The sequence below is a fragment of the Falco punctatus genome (genome assembly GCF_963210335.1).
Source record: "Falco punctatus genome assembly, chromosome: 13".
Taxonomy (NCBI): Eukaryota; Metazoa; Chordata; class Aves; order Falconiformes; family Falconidae; genus Falco; species Falco punctatus.
In genome coordinates, this window is record NC_137593.1 from 28,869,049 (window position 1) to 28,888,919 (window position 19,871).

Genomic DNA, 19,871 nt, shown 5'->3' on the forward strand with positions numbered 1-19,871 from the left:
TCACTTAAATGCAGTGTTAGAGAACATCAGTTTAAATGCATAAAGGGTCAATTATATATAAAGACAAAAGATACTACAACAAATTCATTAACCTGAAGAGACAGTGCTTTGTGCAAAACAACATTCTCATGTCTGGTTGGAAAGGCTTCTGAAGACGAGTGGTTTCTTCATTTCCCTTGTCAGTGGTATGAGCAAAGCTTGTACAACATGCAAGAAAGGGGAAGAGAATTTCCCAATAACACACGGGAAACGCACGACATGGTGAGTCCTCGACATTCGCAACCAAGACGGAAACTTGACCCGGATCTTAACTGAACCGCTCTCAACCCCAGAGTAATTTCATGTAGACGTCCGTTCCTGTAGCTAGACTGCCACGCCAGCACGCCACAGCATTTTTACTGTTGCAATGACAAACACAAGCGACTCTCTGCAGCCAGCCAGCGGGCACCAGCAGTCTCGTCCCAAGGCCCAGGCGAGCTACATCCTTGACCCTTCAGCTCTGCTGGTTCAGCGCTGATGAGCGGAGGCAGGGCAGAGCCAAGAGCCATGCCTTTGCAGTGGGCATCGGGACAGGTCATTCCCCACGTAGCCTGTGCAGACACACGTTTGTATGTAGAATGCTGGATGATATTCACAGTGCAATAGAGCAGTCTTGTTTGGAACAGTTACCGGAACATCATCACATTGCCACGATGGCAGTTTACTGGCCCATCAGTCCCACCCCAGGCACTACCAAAAGGCGAACGGGTGGTGGAAGATGTGACCGTGATGAACTAGGCTGGTCTTTGCTCTGCTCCCTTCGCAAGAAAGGTGAGGATCCTTGCTTCCACGTTGGGTGAAAAGGGTGTTTCAGAGCTGCTCTCCTCCCGTCGGTGACCTGGAGCTCTGCAGGAGGCACAGCCACCCACCAGCAGCGCGTGGCAGCAAGGAAAGCCTGCAGCTACCACGAGGCTGGTACAGACACCGATGAGTAGTAAAAATTTATAAAGAAACAGGACAGGCTAGTATAGCATAAAATTATATCCATCGTAATTAAAGCATTCATAAGCTTAATTACAAACAAATACATTCTGTTAATCTCATTAAGACATCTAAACATGTACTCTTTTCAGCTAGTCTTGTCTTAGAAGGTATAAACTCATGATGGGGAACGGGGGGAAAAAACCCAAATGTTTTTTAAAAGTTTATTTCTAGCCCTGAAAGAACAGTTATTAAACAAAGTCAACAAATACAGTAGTTAATATTGCAGTAACAATTAAATAACATAATGGGATTAAATTACACAAAAGGCAACATTAAAATCTGAAGACAGTTAAAAAAATAAAAAGAAAGCTTGCACCTACTTCCATCTCCATTGACAGCGTGAGGAACAGAGGGAAGAACAGACCAGAGACATTTAATTATTTAACCCCAGCTGGAGACCCTTAACAACCTTCTTGCCTCCTCCCCAGCCCACCCACCACCCCTCCAACCAAGGGACCCAGCCTCTCCCATCTGCTCCAGCTACACTTTTGCACCTCCCTGCACTGGAGAGCCAGGATGAAGCCTACAATTAGTCTCATTAACACCTAAGGCAGGTCAAAGTGCACGTTCCCAGCGCCACGGTTGCTTTTAATGAGAAGCCCAGTTTATTCTACACCACCAAGCAAAGCCCAGGAGTCACATGTTCCCCGCACACTTGTGTCTCTGCCACAAGATGCCCAGCTGCACACACACCCAGCCGAGCACGCCACGCATGGTGCGCTTCATACCACCCCACGCATCTTGGATCCTGACTCAGGATCTCATGCTGGCACATGAAAGTGAGACACACAGGAATCCCAGCACCTTCCGATGCAATCCTTCCCTTGTCATCTACACAAACTCCGGCTGGTCTCTGTCTGCCCGCCCTAGTGACACAGCAGTCGAACAGCCCTGCAGCAAGTCGTAAGGACACTGATCTGCTCCCATCAGGGGAAAAAAACCAAACACGGCTTGCATTTTTTATTCCTGCAGACACATGCAGCTGACATCACTGGAAAACCAATGCCCGCCACACTGCGAGACAAAAGCACGGCACAGCAACCTCCTCACGGCTCTCCTCTTCTGCCAGCTCCATCTCTGACCCCGATTCCTGGCAGTGGGGAGAGGAACCTCACCGTCCAACAACAAAGCTGCTGGGGGAGCGGTGGGCATGTCTCAGCCTCAGAGCTAAGCACCTTCCAGGTCACCCGGCCAGGCACTGGGGTATGTTTTTGGTAACCTCTGGCCTGGGCCAAGTTTTGTGTGCCAAGACAGTTGAAAGTCTGGAAATCATCTCCAAAGTAGACTAAATCGGACAAATTTTGTAACATGTTTTAAACCGTTCTCATTCACCAAGAAAAGTGAACTAATAAGTTAAAATTACTTAAGATTTCTTGGCTTTCTATTTAAAAACAATTAAATTTATTGCAAGGTATCTTACTGCCTAGATTGCGCCATAAAAAAATAAGGGAAAAAAAAAAAAAAAGAAGAAAGAAAGAAAGAAAAGCTCCCAGTTTAACTCTGGCACAAGGAGTTTCACAAAGTCCACTGCCAGCAATGGACGAAGAGGGAATCGTTGGTATGACAGTTCTATTTTCTCGGCCAAGCTTCCTCGCTACTTCATTTGGTCAGGGAGCCAGACGCGCCCAACCCGGGGCATTGCCATTACAGCGTGTACAGTGTCCGTGGCTCGTAATACATTTTGCCTGGGAAATGCATCTAGGTTTCCTTGCCTGGAATGAGACACTTCCTTGAATTTAAAACTGTAACTATTCTTACACTTAGAGCTAGAGGGATTTATTCCTGTGATGGAGCAGCTAACATAATTTACCCAACATTAATTTTTACTACCACGCAAGAGTAGCATACAAGCTGTACTGCGCTACTGTAGTGCCCTGCACAAGGCATCGTGTTGGTACCACACCAATTCCCAGTAGCTAGTGAGCCGCAGCAGCGGATGCTGCAAGACCCCAGCCCCAACTCCCCCTCCACCATCGGCACAAACAACCCCCACTGTTCTGGCCAGCTGCTCTCAACTGGAAGTTGGTTTTGTCATACCTTGGCTACCAGTCTCCAAAACATAGTTACCTCTATCACTATACAAATACTGAAATTATCTGAAAATGTCTTCTATCTTCTGCCAGCAACGTTTGTAAAAGTGTGCAAAAAAAAATTTATTCAGGGTCCTCTGTCCATATGCAGCCATAACCCTACCTGTCCCAGGTCCTGCCCCACTGGGAGTGCGGTAAAATCCCACTAAAGTAATGGTTGTTCTTTCACAGAATCATTTGGCACATTGTCACCACAGTCGGCTCTTCGTTAAACTGTTGGGGAAGTTGAAATGCATAGACTGTAGCACTAGAAGAAGCCGCAGCGCAGGCTCTTCTACACTTGCCCCTGGTAACACCCCAAGAACTCAACTGCTCAAGTTGCTCACTGTCCTTCAGAGGGAGGCACTTTTTCTTGCATTGCATGTTTGACTTCAGCCATTCTAGTTGGTACAATGTCTTTAGTGAGAAAGGATCAGCGTGACACATCATGTCTCCTCAACCTTGAATGAGCCAGTCAAATAAGCCCCACGAATGTCTGACAGCGCTGTTCTCCCCCCTCAGCTTTCGTCTTCTCAGAACAGCGCTCTGGCATTTCCAGGTGTTCATAATCTTCTTTTTGAATCATATTTAAAATCTCATGTATCTTCAGTGTCCTCAGATCCGATTATTCGTTCTTCTGATTTCATTAGTACAAACGGAGCACATACAAAACTGGAAAAAATAGCTCTAATACTTAAACTGACAACTCCATAGGTTGATGCATTATTTGCTTGGGGAAAAAAAATACAACATATACAAAAATGTATTTGATACAAAGAAGGGAAATGTAAAATAAAAAAGTCAAAGGCACCAGCATAACTTCCAAAGCCCAAATCAGAGCACAGATACAATACATGTTTTTGAACCACCCACCGCACCAAGCACGTTATCCCTCAAGCTTCTGGCCAGCAAGTCTAACAGGGAAAAAATACAGAGCAGACAGGAAGACAGCTGGAATTTTTTCTTGCCCTGACTAATAGCTGATCATTTGATCATAAATAAAGTATCTGACCCCTACCTACATATCGATAAACCAACATCCAAAGACTCGATCCATCATTAAGTTTCCACAGAGGCCACACCTTTGATTAAAAGTCCCCAGAGCACAGGCATATGAGAAACAGCTGAATACTTCTCTTCCCTCCTCTCCATATTCATCTTAAAAAGTGAAAAACATCTCAACACATTACGATTTCTTAAGTAGCCAGGTTATCAATTCTACAGTACAGCGACAGCTAATCTGTAAAGGAAATGAGGGGCAAGATGTACCTTCACATTGTCACACTTGCCGTGAATCTAGTCATATGGGAGCTTACTAGAGTGATTTGAAACTAGACAGGTAAAGGGGAGGAAGAGGAGAGTGAAAGAGACCAGCAGGCAAAATTAGTACTGCTCTCTGAAAGCTTGAATCTGTCATTCAAGTATTGAAAGTACCCAGAAGGGTACAATGAATGGGAGTTGTTACAGTGAAGTCATTAAAAACCCTTAAAACCCTGGGCACAGTAAGTGGCATTTCTGGGCTGTGTGGAAAAAAAGGAAAAAAAAAAAAAAAATGTCCTCAGTTCCTTCTGGACCCCAGACAGGGATCACTAGAGTCACCACAATTCATTTTGGGTGTCTTCTGGATGACAGTTTCTTCCCTTTTGCAGACGTTTCCCCCCCACCAAAATCCCTTCCCACCCCCCGAGGTGTAACAATGTCATATATTATAAAGATTTGTAAAATACAAACAAACAAAAAAAGGATGAAGGCTGTGGCAGTAATGTTAGCGGTTACTCTTCATTGCTTCTTTGGCTGCCAAGATCAGTGGTGTCAAGCTAGACAGAGGTTTGGCCAGTTTCAAGAAGGGATGCTGCCAGGAAGAGAGAAATACAGTAAATTAGTGAAAGGCGGTTTAAAAAGCCAGCAAAAGCCATATACCTATCCAGCCCTTTTCTTTCCAAGGTATGAAAAGCAATGCAAATGCTGTCAGTGCCCAGCTCCTGAAGGGACAACTCCAGAGCACCTCAAGCCCAGTAATCATTCCTCCTCACCCCAGAAGAGCCTAGGCCTTTTTGCAATAATTCATTACAAAGAGGTTTCCTGCTCAAACATCTCTCAGTCGCGTTCTGCTCACTTCGATGTCCCTATTACAGTCAGTTTGTAAACTGCTGGATGCTTTAGCAGCAGCAGAACAAAGGCACGGTTCTTTGTTACTGAGGGAAAGACTTCAGAGTACGTACTACAATCTTTGATGACTGTAGTTCCTACCAACTCCTCCCCACTAGACTCCAGAGAAAACACAAAAAAGGGTGCAGCCTACGCTATGGTTTATCACAGGCTGACCTTACTCAAGGCTTCTCTGTCTGTCTGTGAGAAGAAGGTGACTCTCACCTGTAGCAATTCTTTGGCTGATCCTCTTTTCTCTACATCCATCTCCAAACATCGGTTCAAGAAATCCCGGAATATTGGGGACAGTTTCTCAGGGTTCTGTAGCTCTGGTGTGCCATTAGTTGCTATCAAATATAAAGCCTGTAAAATGAGGAATATTGTATAACCAAGCCAAATCTTTGAAAGATACCAAACTGACCTGCCTAGCGGTAATCCCTTAGTCTAGATGAGAAAGGGCTCTGCAGTCCACTTCTCTCCCTAGCGAGACAAAAAACTGTAAAAACGCCACAATTATAGACAGTCATGACCTATTCTGGCTAGTAGCAAAATAACCTTCAAAAATCTTTTGGCAACAGATACTTACCTTGGCAAAGAAAATACCAGATTCTGACACAAGCAGCATTTTTTGTAATGTAATGGATTTACTTTCCCTAAACCATCACAGAAGACTTGACTACAAAGTCCAATGTTTTAGTTACAAGCAGGTATGAATCTTCCAAACAGAAAACTTCAGGGTAGGGCTGACTGCAAATTCAAGACTGCTATCTCCCTTTGGAGGAATTTCCTTGCACTACTGACGCTCATTGGGGTTTTTGTTTCATTTTCTTTTTAACGTGTACACTATTAATGAACAATTACTGAAAACGTTCATATAGTAAACACGCGCAAACAGTTCTAGCAACATCTGGACTTCTTACCCTCAGGGGGTTTTCGTTGAGGTACGGGGGTTCTCCTTCCACCATCTCGATGGCCATGATGCCCAGTGACCAGATATCCACTTTAGGGCCGTACGCTTTCCGTGTGACCACCTCGGGGGCCATCCAGTAGGGAGTTCCAACCATAGTGCTGCGCTTGCTCTGCTCTGGGGTGATCTGAGCACAGAAACCAAAGTCGGCTGTAGGATAACAGAATTTTAAAATGTTAAATTGGTGCACCCCAAGTAAGTGGGCTTCCTAGAAGACTTCTCTATTACTACACATATATTCTACTCCTCTACACTTGAGAGAGGCTTGGGGGGGTTTCTCCTCCCCCTCCCCCCACTACATTCTCTATACTACAAAATCCAATGTGCAAGATAGATACAAAACCTGAAGGTGTTTAAGCAGGGCAGAATTCCATGGAATGAAGATAAGGCTTTTTGTCCTCTGGAAAACGGGCAAAAGTATTACCCTGTAGAAGAACTGTATTTTGTCCAGTCCTTCCTTCATGAATCCCAGACTGGTAACAGCTAAAAAAAATTAATCAAGCAGAACACAGAAGGCAAGTGTTCTACACATGGTATGTTATACAGTCTGAACTAAAAAAAAAACACCACCAAAACCCACCAAAAAATCCCCAACAAATCCACAAACCATGGCTTCTGCCCTGCTAAACAGATTTGTGCAGCTATCGAATTCAACATTTCACGCAATTTGGCTATCAAATACATGTACTACAGCTGACAGAGACAGGGAAACGAGGCTTCAGATACATGCTACCCCACTCAGCAGAAGGAGCCTAGACAAACAAACCTTTCCACAAGGTAACTACCAAAGAGAACAACCACACGCAAGAAAACAAGAAAAGTCACCTATTCCTATAGCCTTCAGGTGCAGCAGCAATGCATGTTCCATCATGTTACTTTATCCAGCTGCAGCACTCTCACTTCCCAGGCATGTAAAGCATCAATAAGAACACAGTTAAGGCAGGAGACAGATATTACCTTATCATTGACACTAAGTTTAAGAGAGAGAGAAAGAGAAAGAAAGAGAGAGAGAGAAAGAATTTAAAAATTTTGAGTTGATTTTGAAAGTGTTATGCCAAGCGCTGCTAACAAAAGAGCCACAGTCATGGAAGCGTGAAGTTGTACCAAGAGGACACGTTAACAAAGAACTACCCCCACCCTGCTTGCCGAAACACTGCAAACCAAAACAAAACCAACCAACCAACCAAAAAAAAAAATATCAAACCTACAGGAGTCACCGAGTTGCTCATCAGCACTTCCTGGCCTTTACCAAGGTGTCATACTCAAAGCACAGCTCATTCCAAAAGCAGCACCAATGCACGTCTCCTGACCTCCCAACAAGGCCGTCAGCACCGTGCCACCAGCAAGGAGAGAAAAGACAGGCAAGATGCAGAACCCAGCTCCACCAGCCAGTAGCGTGTGTAGGTGCGTAGTGGTGACAGGCAGACCGGTACCTCTTCCCTCTCCTGTCACCTGTGTCCCTCAGGCCAGAGCCTCCCACAGAAGGGGAAGAGCGTGAAAAGAAGGTGCAACTTCTTCCAACCTCCATCCTAAAGGACTGCTAGAAGCTCTATAATCACAGCCAAAGAAGAGCTTATCTCAACACTGATTACAATACCATTCATTACAACTGACTCCTGTTTTCTCCTCTCTCCCCCTCCTCCTCATCCTCCCCCAGCGTCCTGGGGAGGATGGTTCTTTACACAGGCTGCTAACCCTGTCCTTTTGACACTCTGCTTTGCTTCGACAGCTCTTACTTTTTTGAGCCTTCTCCAGCTAACTCTTCTCAGCCACATCCTTCTACTGTAACTATTCACTTGTCTTTAGCCTCTGAATTCACACAGTTTGTCCACAAACACATCACACCCTCAAAAAATAAAACCTCCTATGCAAGCAAGAAGTGCCTCCAACAATGCTGGTAAGCAAATCAAGGTGCTTATAATCTTTCTTCCCACTCAATCTCATAAACAACATGAGACTGCAAACCATCTACACTAAGGAATATTGCCGAGACACATTTTCATGGCATTTCAAATTCCTATCCAACTGTAAAGTCACCATCCCTTAACTCTTTGGTCACTTCACGCTCTGCACATTCCTACATACTAAGAAGTCAGACAGACAATGCAGCTCTCAACAGTCCTGACAGCTTCTTCAAGTGGTTTCACATGTTTTTTTTTATTCCCACAAGTTTACACACACCAGAAACTGACTTACTGTACACAAGTCCATGCATGCATAACAATTACCTGAAAAGCAAGTAGTTTCTTTTGTCATTTCATGATTGTATTAATGAAAGTGTGTTACACTGTCAGTCCAAGAAAAGGAGACCCAGTACAGGCATAGCATAAGACTAGACAGCAATACAAATGGTTAATAATGTATAATTTTCTTGTTAGTGACCTTCTAATGAAAAAGGGAAAACGTCAAAAGCAAAGGCATGACAACCTGAAGAGACTAACAAAGCAACTGCAGTTAGCTGCAACTTTTCTCTTGCAATCATTTACATCTTTGCTTCATTGTACGGTGCCAGTTAGTTCATATTTAGCAACGTATTCATGTGGCAACAGGTTTGCTTCAACATCCTTCTAGTCTAACACGTTCACAGCCTCAGTCTTAGGGTCCTCAGAATTTCATACCTGCCACCTGCGAGTTATACATTTCATAAGACAGAACGAATTTCTGTTACTCACAGTCTATCAAAATACACCTCAGCTTTCCCTGCCAACTCTCCTTCTACCAAGTTACACTCTCAAGTCAAAGTTTACTGGGACAAGGAAAACAGAACATTGAAATAATTGTCTGGTACTCACTTAGTTTAACGGATCCATCCATTCCTAACAGCACATTGTCACTCTTAATGTCTCGGTGGATGACCTGGTTGGCATGTAGGAACTCAAGTGCTTGCAAGCACTGGATGGGAGAGGAAAAAAAAACACCAAACAACAATTCAGCATATGGAAATAGAATTTGTGCATGTGAACACAAATGCAAAAGCAATGCTTACACCCTCATCCAATGCTGACTGCAAAAATATAACAGGTATTATTTAAAATAACCAGCAGAGGAAGCTCTTGTGCTAAAAAATACACTCCAGATCTCACGAGGTCAAAAACCTTTTAACCATGGAGTAAGTTTCTCTGCTATCCCCTAAATCAAACTCCTCACATCTCCCAGTTGTCACCCAGTATGCTCCCAAAAATTCTAAGATGTTAGTTTTGGTACATCCCACAAATTCTACAGAAGAATTAAGTGAGAGATTTTTAGCCTGAAGTCTCACCAGAAGGAATTGGTGAGACTTTCTTCTCAACACACACACAGAACTCCTACAGAAAAGGCTGCAAAACATCTTACAAAAGTCACTAATACTGTTTTTGTTTTGTTTTTAAGATTAAAACCTTTCACACTAAGTTTCTGCCTAAAAACATACTGAAATTTACTTTTGCTATTTGAGAATAAAAGGGGAAAAAACCCAGAAGGTTCTTCTCTTTCAGTATCAGCAGAACATTTACCATTTGCAACTTGGCATGGCTGTAGTCCCCAGTGAGGTTTTTATGTCTTCATTTGCTTTAGCAAAGTGGCACCGATTTACCAAACGAAGCGTATCTAATATACTGGGCAGCAGAGTTTTGATGAAGTACAATAGTTCAGTGTTAGACTTTTTCCTGAGAAGTTAAATACTGTTACAGTAAATAGCTCCTTTGGGTTCTCTGCTTCCAGCTCCAGTTTCTCTGGAAACCATTACCTGTCCATACACGTTAATGTACAAGTTTGCTTCCCATCCCCTCCCTTTGGGTGAGTCATCAAAAGCAGATGGCAGGTTGATGTAGCCCAACGGGGGGGTTAAGAGCCTAAGTTTCTCCTGCACAGCAGAAATACAATTACTTCTTCTGCCGTAAGAAACCAAGTCTGAGCTGGACACCAGCATTCTGACTCAGGGCAGAAACTACTGGTAAGTCGTGACATTTTTAACTCTCCCATTTGAAATCTTACTGCAATCTCAAAATTATTCCAACTACAGTCTTCTGCAGAATTATTTCTCTGAGAAATCCATAAAGAAAGCTTAACTGTCACAGAACTATAGATTTCACACAGAACGAAAACTACTAAAATGAGAAAGGGACAGTCTGCGCCAAGTTCATCTTTGTTTTAGTACATGTTTCTTAAACCATTCGTGTTTCATCAGATCCACTTCCACTCTTTAATCAAACACAGTTCCTCTTCCACCTTCTAGAAAACACTCATAAGCTTTCAGGATGCTTTCCTTTTTTTTTTTTTTTTTTTAAATATGATTACATCTCTACTTTCTATGTTACCTATATATGAACACTCAAGTTTTCTTTTTGGTGCCTTTGAATAGTCTTCATTAGTCAAAATTAAAAAGACATTCTTCCCAGCTGCTAAATTTCTTCATTGCTTTTCCCTGAACTTGAGTTCACGTTATTAATATCTTTCTGTTAGGACTGTCAGCAAGACTAGGTAACCCAGGCACCAAAGCCAAAAATCTTTATTTGCTCCATCACCCAACACTCCCCAACACCCAGCTCAAAAACTACTGTAGCTCTCTTGTGTTACAACTTGCAAATCCCCCAATTTTCTGAGTTAAACTAATTTTATTTTCTGCAATTTTAAGATTGATTTCTGCTCTCAGTGTCATTCATTCTTCCTAAGCCCATGTCTCCAACAGCAATTGTTGCAATTACTCCTAACCTAAGTGTACCACAAAACCTAGGGGAATGGAGTGCACCTTCATTCCTGTACCCACCAACTGTAATACTCACCTCTCTGCAAACAGCAGCAATCTGTGCTTCATCCATACACGTTTCTGTGACCACATCTGTTAGAGAGCCTCCAGCTAGATACTCCATCACCACAAACAACTCATCTCCTACGAGGTAACTACAAACAGAAAATGAAAAGCATGCCCATTTGCCATCAAGGGATCGAGAACTGAAAAGGGACTGTTAAGAGCTGATCAATGAAACAATTCATAAGCATTTCAAGACAAACAGTAATGAAAGTTATCTCTGGAAAGTAGCCTGAAATGTAAATGCTGACAGGAAAAGCTGTGTGCTTCTTACTACCTAAACGGGCAGCGTAACACCCTACATCTCTCATGCACAACACAAGCACTGTCCCAACTGTGCTCGTGCACCGCTGATCCCCAAAATGACACGTAGCACTGCATTCACGACAGAAGATGCCTTCTTACCGATTCATCAAGACCATTCCCTAGTTGACTTTTTTTCTTCCCCCCCCCCCCCCCCCCCCCCATTTTTCTGTTTTCTTTTTCTTAGATGACAGTCTAAATACAGATTTATTTGCTTGTAAGACCTTTAGGTACAGGAAGTGTATGTCTGTGTAAGTATATCAAATTATAACCTCTTGAAAACCTTGGGGATTAAGGAATCAGCCAGATGTCTGCATTTACCTGTCCAGGAAGTTGACTATGTTGGGGTTCTTTAGCTCCTTCATTACCAAGATCTCATTAATAATCAACTCCTTCTTGGGCTGTTTCTGCAGGTTTATCTGTTTAATAGCAACCTGAATAGGACAAAATAAAACAGCAATCACTCAAACTTGAGTATCAAAACCTTTTGGTCATTCTTAACACAGTGAAAAGTTAGAAGAAATTCTGTAACAGGATTAAAGGAGTTTAGTACAGCTTGCGGCTGTATTTTTTATTTATTTATTAGCATACAACTTAAATTAATATTTATTTATTAGCATACAACTTAAAAGAACGCAACTTGATGAGCATAAACTCGCACCCACAGCCAACATCATCCTCTTGCAGCTGAAAAGATCCACAAAAAAATAACAAAGGCCAGAACAGGCAGCAACGGAAACATTCAGGAGATAAAAAGATACTTGCCCAATCTCCTATCAACAGGCCTAAAGCAGAAGAGAATTGTGTAGCAACTAAGAGACAAAGCATAGGACTTCCAATGCAAGGCATGGCAATTTGTTTTTCTATTTTCTGACTGAATTAGTATTTGGGTGTAACGAACGCAGGCAGGCAAAAGGAATTCCTCTCTAAGCAATTAAGCCAATGATTACCCCAGAGAGAGAAGGGAAGAGAAAGACCTATCTTGTCCAGGAAAATAAGCTAAGCAGGACAAGTATTCCAGACTTTAAAATTGAGAATAATTGTGCCAGTTACGTTAGCTGCAACACTTTAAGGAGGCAGTTCGGAGTTTTACAAAATAACCTACCCACAAGTCCAAGACCAAACAGAAGAACCAATATAATCTTGTAGAAATTATCATTATCATGTGGCCAAAGGCATTAAAAGAAGAGAACCTGTGGCACAGAATCACAAAATAACAGATTGGAGGGGACCTCTGAAGGCCATCCTGCCCAATCCCTTGCTTAAAGTACAGCCAACATGGAGCAGGTTGCTGAGGGTCTTGTGCAACTGAGTTTTGCATGGAGATCTCAGCAAGTACAATTCCACCACCTCTCTGGGCTCCCGTCCCATGTTCAATCATCCTGACTCTGAGGGAAAAAAAATTCGAATATCTAACCAGAATTTCCCTTATGGCAGTTTTTATCTGTTAACTTCTGTCACCGCATAGCTCTAGAGGAGTCTAGTACCATGTTCTCTACATCCTCCCATTAGAGCGCGGAAAACAGCAATAAAATCCTCCTTTGTCCATCTCTTCTTACCACGGAGCAGACCCAGTTCTACCCTCTGACATGAAGCACTGCGGAAGCCAGAGGAGTACCGCGTCCATGTAATGCATGAAGGCTGCAAGCCACCAGCTGCCAGCCCACCTGCCTGACAAGATGCAGAGGAGGTCTAAGAAAGGAACTGGACTGTGACATTGACTCTGCAGTCAGGAAGAGGACGTGAAGTCCTGCGCTATGTAGAAAGCAATTTAAGAGACGACGTACTGAGATGACTGAAAGGCTTGCGTTTTATCAAGACGTGGTGCTCCACTGCAGTACTGGTGAATGTGGTTACTGTCGAAAGGGCAATTACTTATCAGTGACCTAAGGGATGGCTACTTGTGGATATTTAAAGGAAAATTAAGGAAACCTGAATTCCAAGAATAGCAAATAATTGCTGAAATTTTAGTGCCAGGAAGCAGAGATGACCACCGGATGACAAGCGTGCAGAGTACTGCCAATGTCATCAGTTTCACCGCGTGGGTTTGGAGACACCAAGGAGTAAAAGCAAAGAGCAGGATGTGGAGCAGGCATTCTAAATACATCAAAGAATAACACGGGGCAAGCTGCTTCCATACAGATAGGCACGTCCATCACCTTTACTGAGACCGGACTAGAGAACAAGTGTACAAAGACAAAACAAACTTTTATTTCTGAAAATGCCAGACACCATTGCCTACAATTCTTGAAGGATAAACTGTTTTCAAAACCCATTTCTGGAACACCTCACTCCCTCTGCTTTTCACTGGAAAGACAAAACTATTTTTAGCTTTTATCATCCGATTACTACAGAACAAGGCACACACTGTTACAAATGACTATGATAAACATTCTTCTGAGAGATGATAGCAGAGATGGGAGCCACAGAAAGAAATCTAGTCAAACCATTTCAGCCACCTACAGAAGAACATTTATACAAAGAAAGCGTTTTCATTACAATGAACATAGAAAGCTTACCTCCTGCCCGGTTGCCACATCAATAGCTGTGAAAACTGTACCTGAAGCCCTGTGAAGAAAAACGTTACAGCAAGTTGCACCTCTCTGTAAAAAACATGCACATGAACAAACAAGCCACAAACACAAAATTGTGTCAGATGTTGATGTCGCAAGAGCTGTACCAAAAAAAAAAAAAAAGCTATTAAAAATAAGTGGTATCACAGAAATGCCAGTCAGTTAACACAAAGCTAACTAACTGCAAATACACTTTTCTGACACCAGCTAGGCCTCCTGCATCCAGGACATCGAAGCCCCCAGAACTTGGGCTGCTCCCCACGATCTGGTAAGCTGAGCAGCCCTTTCTGTAGTAGGTATTACTTTTCATTTTCCCCCAGGGGAACCCTGCCCACAAACACACACAGACCTATTTGGAAAGTATACAGTAGGAGTTAGGCATATATATAATCAAAGCTGGGAAAGCTACAACTTGCATATACTTTCTTCTCAGAAGGATTCAGAGGACCACTAGAAGAATAACTTAGTCATGGCAGTGCTGTTAGCTTAGCACACAGCAAGGCTCGCGGCGCGCCCTCGTGCTGTTCGCAGTCATGGAACAAAACGGATGAACGCATCTTACTGGGAGGGGAGAGTACCAGCTGCACCAACAGCAAAGCTACAGAGCGACACTTTTCATGTTAAAAGATGCAATTCAAAACTTCCACCACCATGTAAAGCCTTCACCGTCCGTTTTATCACTGCTTAATACAGGCGACATTGCTGCCTGCTTCAGTAAGCGGTGGCTACGTGATGTATCAGACAGAACAGTACACCGCTTCTAATGTTGGCTCGCTGGGAAAGAAAGTGGGCTGAATACTTACCCCTGCCCAATTTTTTCATATCTGTTGTATTTTTTCTTGGGATCTCCTATGCTTACAATAGTGCCTAAAAAAAAAATAACAAAACAAAAGTCAATCCAGCTGTCCCCCCTTAGCGGAGCTGGCCTGGCCAAGGTACCTCCAAGAGTGGGCCAGCTCAGGTAGTAAAGGCTGATACATGAAGAGCCAAAGCTTCCTGACACTGTTCCACTCACAAATGACCCAACTTCAGACAAGCATTATTTATATATACTATATACTAGATTATACTCTTCATGAGACAGATCATGCTATTTCCCCTAGTATCTCAATTTAACAGTAGTCTTCTCTGTAGCAAAGGTTACGACAAATTCATTAGCTCAGCCAAGTCCAGAAACTATTCAGTTCTCAACTTAAGCACAGGAACTTTAATACAGTGAAAAACTTATCTTCAAGATGATTACGGAACAAGCAACAGCAAAAACTACTTTGTGTTATTATGGTTGTATTATACATACAGGTCACATTAGCACAACTGAACTTCAAGCCAGAAAAAACTTCTACCATTTTTTGTTATCCAATAGGGCTCTGAAGCATATTAAATTGGCAAAATTTCTGAAAGTAGTACTTTCAGCCTGACACAAAACTAGTCAAGCACAGTACTCAAACAACCCTTACACAAAAATAGGATGAGGGCAAAAGCTTAACGTTCCTCCCTCAGTCATAAAGCTTTTGTTTATCTGAAATAAAAAACACCTACGCAGTTTTTCCATGATCTCTTCATCCGACATTTTGGTCTTCTTTTTCTGCTTATCACCTGATTTTGTCGCACTGTCGACAGAAGTGTCACTGGCTTGTGCAGGGATGGGGTCAATTACAGACCGTGTATAAATCTGTTAAGAGAGACCATTTACCTGAGCATTTTCTTTACAATCATTGCCCTTCAGTTGAAAACAATCCCAGTTCTTCAAGATCCCTAAGAACCATTTTACATAATATGTTGGAGGCAGAAATTAGACCTGAGAAACGTTAAAAGTCCACTAAGGCAAGATGCTGGCAACCTTACTAACCTCTGAAAGAAAGACCCAAACACCTCCTGAACAACATAGATGCTAGGGGATTAACTCCAACTTCCACAGAGATGTTTTGTGGGTTTGCTACCTGTTTATTCGTTATAATCTATGCTAGTTAATACAACAGAAACCACTATTTCATAGCGAGATCAACTACTGGTAAGATCTAAAGGAAAAAAAGCTTCATGCTTTGCCATGAAAAGAAGCACGAGACTAAGAAATTTCCCAGTTGCCCCAATTTTGGGCATTTTCTTGGAGCTTTATTTAACTCCACCTGTGCAGTTCACAGACATACACAGCTGCTCTAGAAATATCAGACTGTAGACTTGTCACATTTTCTATGTCTACATACCGAGTGGGCAATATAAAGCAGTAACACTTGACAAAAAAAACACAACTCACATTTGCACTCCTGGAGCGAGAGTAAGTGGGCAAGAGTAGCAAAATATACAGCTACCACAGCCAAAAGAATGAGCTGGAGTAAGTGGGAACCCTGGGACACTATTAACAAGGTGTGTAGTTCAGGATGACTACACTAAAACTTAATGAACAACTTCTTAAGTGTTTATACTCATGCAATGTTGATGACTGAGTGAAATAAGCAAAATAAGCTTTCAAGTCTTAAAACTGAATTGTTTTGGGTTTAGGTAGTATATTTGCTGAAGGCTATCACACTGCAATCAAACAAAACAAAGAAAATTAAATACATTACACTTGTACCTCTGTCCTGTGCAAAGTTACAGAAACTGGCTATAGCTTTTTAGAACTAAAAAGCTGCCGCCTCGTATGCTGCGTTGAAGGACAAGCATAACTAGATACCTTCAACACATGCCAACAAACAAAATAGCACTAACCTCAGGATTTCTGATCCAACTGATATCCAGAAATTAGGCATTTTCTTAGCAAACAAGTAAAAACCAGAACTTTTCCCTAAAAACTTACAACAGTTCATTTCACAAATATAACACTTCACTAGAAAACAGAAGTAGAAACTACGTTCTGCAATACTGAGAAATGCAGGTCTGCACGGTAATTTTTACGGCTGCTCACCGATTTTGTGTGATCTGGTCGTGGAGCAATAACAGGAGGAGGAGCTTCTTCATCATCCTCGTCATCATCTGCCACAGCTGTTGATGGTTCTGAACCTTTGGCATTGGTCTACATTTTCAAAGTTAAAAAAACCCAAACCACAAGATTATCTCCTGCACAGTGTTAAAGACATGCTTTTTTTTTTCCCCTCCCCTGACATGAAGATAAAAGAATTTTGATGTTGAACCAAAAAGACAGGTTGAGTGGTTTAAGTGCCCTATTACATTTTATTATGAGACTCAAAATACTACTGCTCCAGTGAAATACTCTGTTGACCCCCCAATTCATGTTTTTATTCCACACAAAAAAAATATCTCATTTTGTTTTATATTGCAAGATTCAGCATAACAACAAATACAGAAGACTTGAACTTGTTTGCACCTAAGAATACATAAAGAATAGTAAACACACTCACCGTTGGTGTTCCTGACGGGAAACCATCTTTTTCTAAATAAGACAAATAGCAGAACATATAAGATCATCAGAAAAATAATGAAAAGTGAACTTTACAGAGTAAAGAACACAGACTGCTTTGGAGATTATTTTTTTTTCCATCTCTCAGAAAGCAAATTTCATGGTCACAAATACAAGAAACCAGTATTGCACTGTAAGACCATGCAGAAGGAAGCTGTAAGTTTCTAAAATCCTCCCCTAAGGGTATACAAACTATTAATTCCCCAACTTGCTCTTCACCTCACTTGAATACCCACACATAGTTTTCTAAACTGATCACTGCTGGTCACACTTACATGTTCTGTCTTACTGAGATGTTCCCTTAAGGGTATTTTGAATCAAGGATGAGAAATACAAACTCTTATTACTAAGCTACTTCCAGAAATAATTTGGAAGAAAACATGGTAAAACTGCATCTGTTTGTACGACAGTTATTCTCTCAGCCCCCCACATAGCTCCCAATGTAGAAGCCACGATTTATTTTGCATCTTTGATGTCACCATATGGTGATATCGAATTTACAGATAACCACTTTGGCCACAGATGGGAGAAGCAAGGTCTCCGGCACGAAACCAATCAATTGCAGTCTCAGAGTCCCAGCTTCATCAACACAGCCCATTAAGTTAATTTTGACTGCTATTTTGAATTATCCAGTTCTATTTCTTTCCCTCTCCACTTAAAAAAGGAAATTAACTGGACAATGCCAGTTTCCATTAAGTTTTAAATGCATCTTCAAATATTTGTTCCTCATTGAAAAATAGCTTGCTCTTTCAGCATTTGAATCTGATTTATTATTCTGAAAGAGAGAAAGACCGTTCCAAACACCCAACTCCTCTGCAATGTGCCTTGCACACACTTGGATCTCACCTGGAGCAGAAAAACTCAGATACTTCTGTTTTGCTGTGTCTTTGGAGTCATAGAATTTCAGCACATCTAGTACCGCCTGGGGGTTTTTCTTCTGTTCTAGCTTCGTGATATTTGAGGTCTGAAGCAACCGAGCCCATTGCTCTGGCATTCCCTGAAAAAAAAAAAAAAAAAAAAGGCTGCTTTAAGCATCCTTCTAGTATTTTGAAGATTTTTTAAAAAGCAGAACAGATTTCTTTTTTCTACAAAAAGCATAACACACGCAGCCTTGAACACATGACCAAGCAGGATGGGGTTTAATGGGGAGCCATACATGCACACCACACATCTCTGTGCCCATGACACCACCTCTTTCAGGTGTATTAAGCCAGGAATGGGAATACAAAAGCACTCAACAGAACCAGCGTTACCCACTAATGAAAGTAAACTGAGGAGGGTTTCTCAGGGAAGGCTCTGCCAGGTGACACAAAGCATCAAATCTGACATTCACACTGCAGAAGTACTAACACGTCACAGTCTCATTACTCTGCATGCTGTACAAATACACAATATCTTTTTTGATAAAAACAAAGACTAACTTGCACTTTATTCTAAAACATCGCAATGGCTTCACTACAGTGCTGACCCACAGATGTTTTCTGAACAACTCCAAGGCAGGGATACTTACAGTGAACTCTCCAGTAACAGCATCAAAGCCAACATGGATGGTGTGCTCAAAATCTGACGGTGGGGAGATTTCTGGCCTTTCCTTTTCCTTCTTCTTGCTTCCTGAAACAGACATTCAAAGATCTACTGAGCAAAGATTTAAAGTCCTATTGTCTCCGTTTAATATAATCAAGCCAAGCATTACAACAGTTAGGATTAATGTAATCATTATTCTGTTTACTGGATGAAGGTCTTTACATACGCAGCTCAGTGATTTGGTGTTTTCAGGTTGGTATAGATTCACATAAGAATCAACAACTTGTTCCATTCAAATCATTCATACTATGGTAGCAAGCAAGCAAGAGATTAAGAGCACCAGAGTGCAAGGAGCTCTTTTGAGCATATGAAATCCAAACATATGAAATGTTTACAATGCAAAAAAGGACATTTTAATATGGATTAAGAAGACCACAGAAGACAACTTCAGTTCAACCTCAAGTTCACCCTAAAGACAGTTAAAACTCAGTTGCCTCACTGCTTCATTTCAAGGTAATTAATGCAAACTAGGACTTCCTGTGATGAAGATAAAAGTTTATAGTCTTAGAGCAATTACCTAATTTAAATTAAAAGAAAAAAAAAAGCCAGCATAAGTACCAGAAGCAGGAACAGATAATGAGAAGAACCATGTGCACAATCCAACCTAGATTCAATTACATTTGTAACATAGTTTATAATTCCAGGGGCTTGGGTTTTTTTTGTTTTTGGGGTTTTTTTGTTTTTATTTTTCCTGACAAAGAGAAAATAAAGAAAAATGGAAGACATTTTTCAGTTAACCCAATCTAAAACACACCATTCTGTTCTCTTTACTCAGAAAAGGTCCACAGTTAAGTTGGAAGGTTTCAGGAACCTGTTTTCTTGTTCTTGCCAAAAGCCTGAGCCCTGCTTTCCCTCCCTGCCAGAGGAGTGTACTTGCCGTTTGCTCTGCAGGTAGAAAGATGATGCTCAAGGCCTCATCTCACAGTCCTCGGCGGAAAGGCAGAAGCCTGGCACTGAGCTGTAGAGCATGTCTAACCTGATACCAAGAAAACTGCATGTGTAA

The 19,871-nt window shown here is 41.8% G+C and overlaps 1 protein-coding gene across 5 annotated transcripts in view; it reads right to left on the minus strand.

Annotated features, from left to right (window-relative positions):
* Positions 1 to 9: 9 nt before the first annotated feature.
* The window catches only part of PAK2 (p21 (RAC1) activated kinase 2), a 47,855-nt gene continuing 27,993 nt past the window's right edge, over positions 10 to 19,871 (minus strand). For all 5 annotated transcript variants that reach the window (XM_080410416.1, XM_080410414.1, XM_080410415.1 and 2 more), the window contains 13 exons: positions 18,795 to 18,895; positions 18,131 to 18,281; positions 17,226 to 17,257; positions 16,772 to 16,879; positions 15,409 to 15,541; positions 14,673 to 14,736; positions 13,816 to 13,864; positions 11,618 to 11,730; positions 10,968 to 11,085; positions 9,000 to 9,099; positions 6,161 to 6,357; positions 5,466 to 5,603; positions 10 to 4,944 (listed from right to left, as the gene is read on the minus strand). In XM_080410416.1, coding sequence (XP_080266542.1) covers positions 4,858 to 4,944; positions 5,466 to 5,603; positions 6,161 to 6,357; positions 9,000 to 9,099; positions 10,968 to 11,085; positions 11,618 to 11,730; positions 13,816 to 13,864; positions 14,673 to 14,736; positions 15,409 to 15,541; positions 16,772 to 16,879; positions 17,226 to 17,257; positions 18,131 to 18,281; positions 18,795 to 18,895 — 1,391 coding nt within the window. In that variant the 3' untranslated portion in view covers positions 10 to 4,857. The remainder of the gene's footprint in view (positions 4,945 to 5,465; positions 5,604 to 6,160; positions 6,358 to 8,999; positions 9,100 to 10,967; positions 11,086 to 11,617; positions 11,731 to 13,815; positions 13,865 to 14,672; positions 14,737 to 15,408; positions 15,542 to 16,771; positions 16,880 to 17,225; positions 17,258 to 18,130; positions 18,282 to 18,794; positions 18,896 to 19,871) is intronic.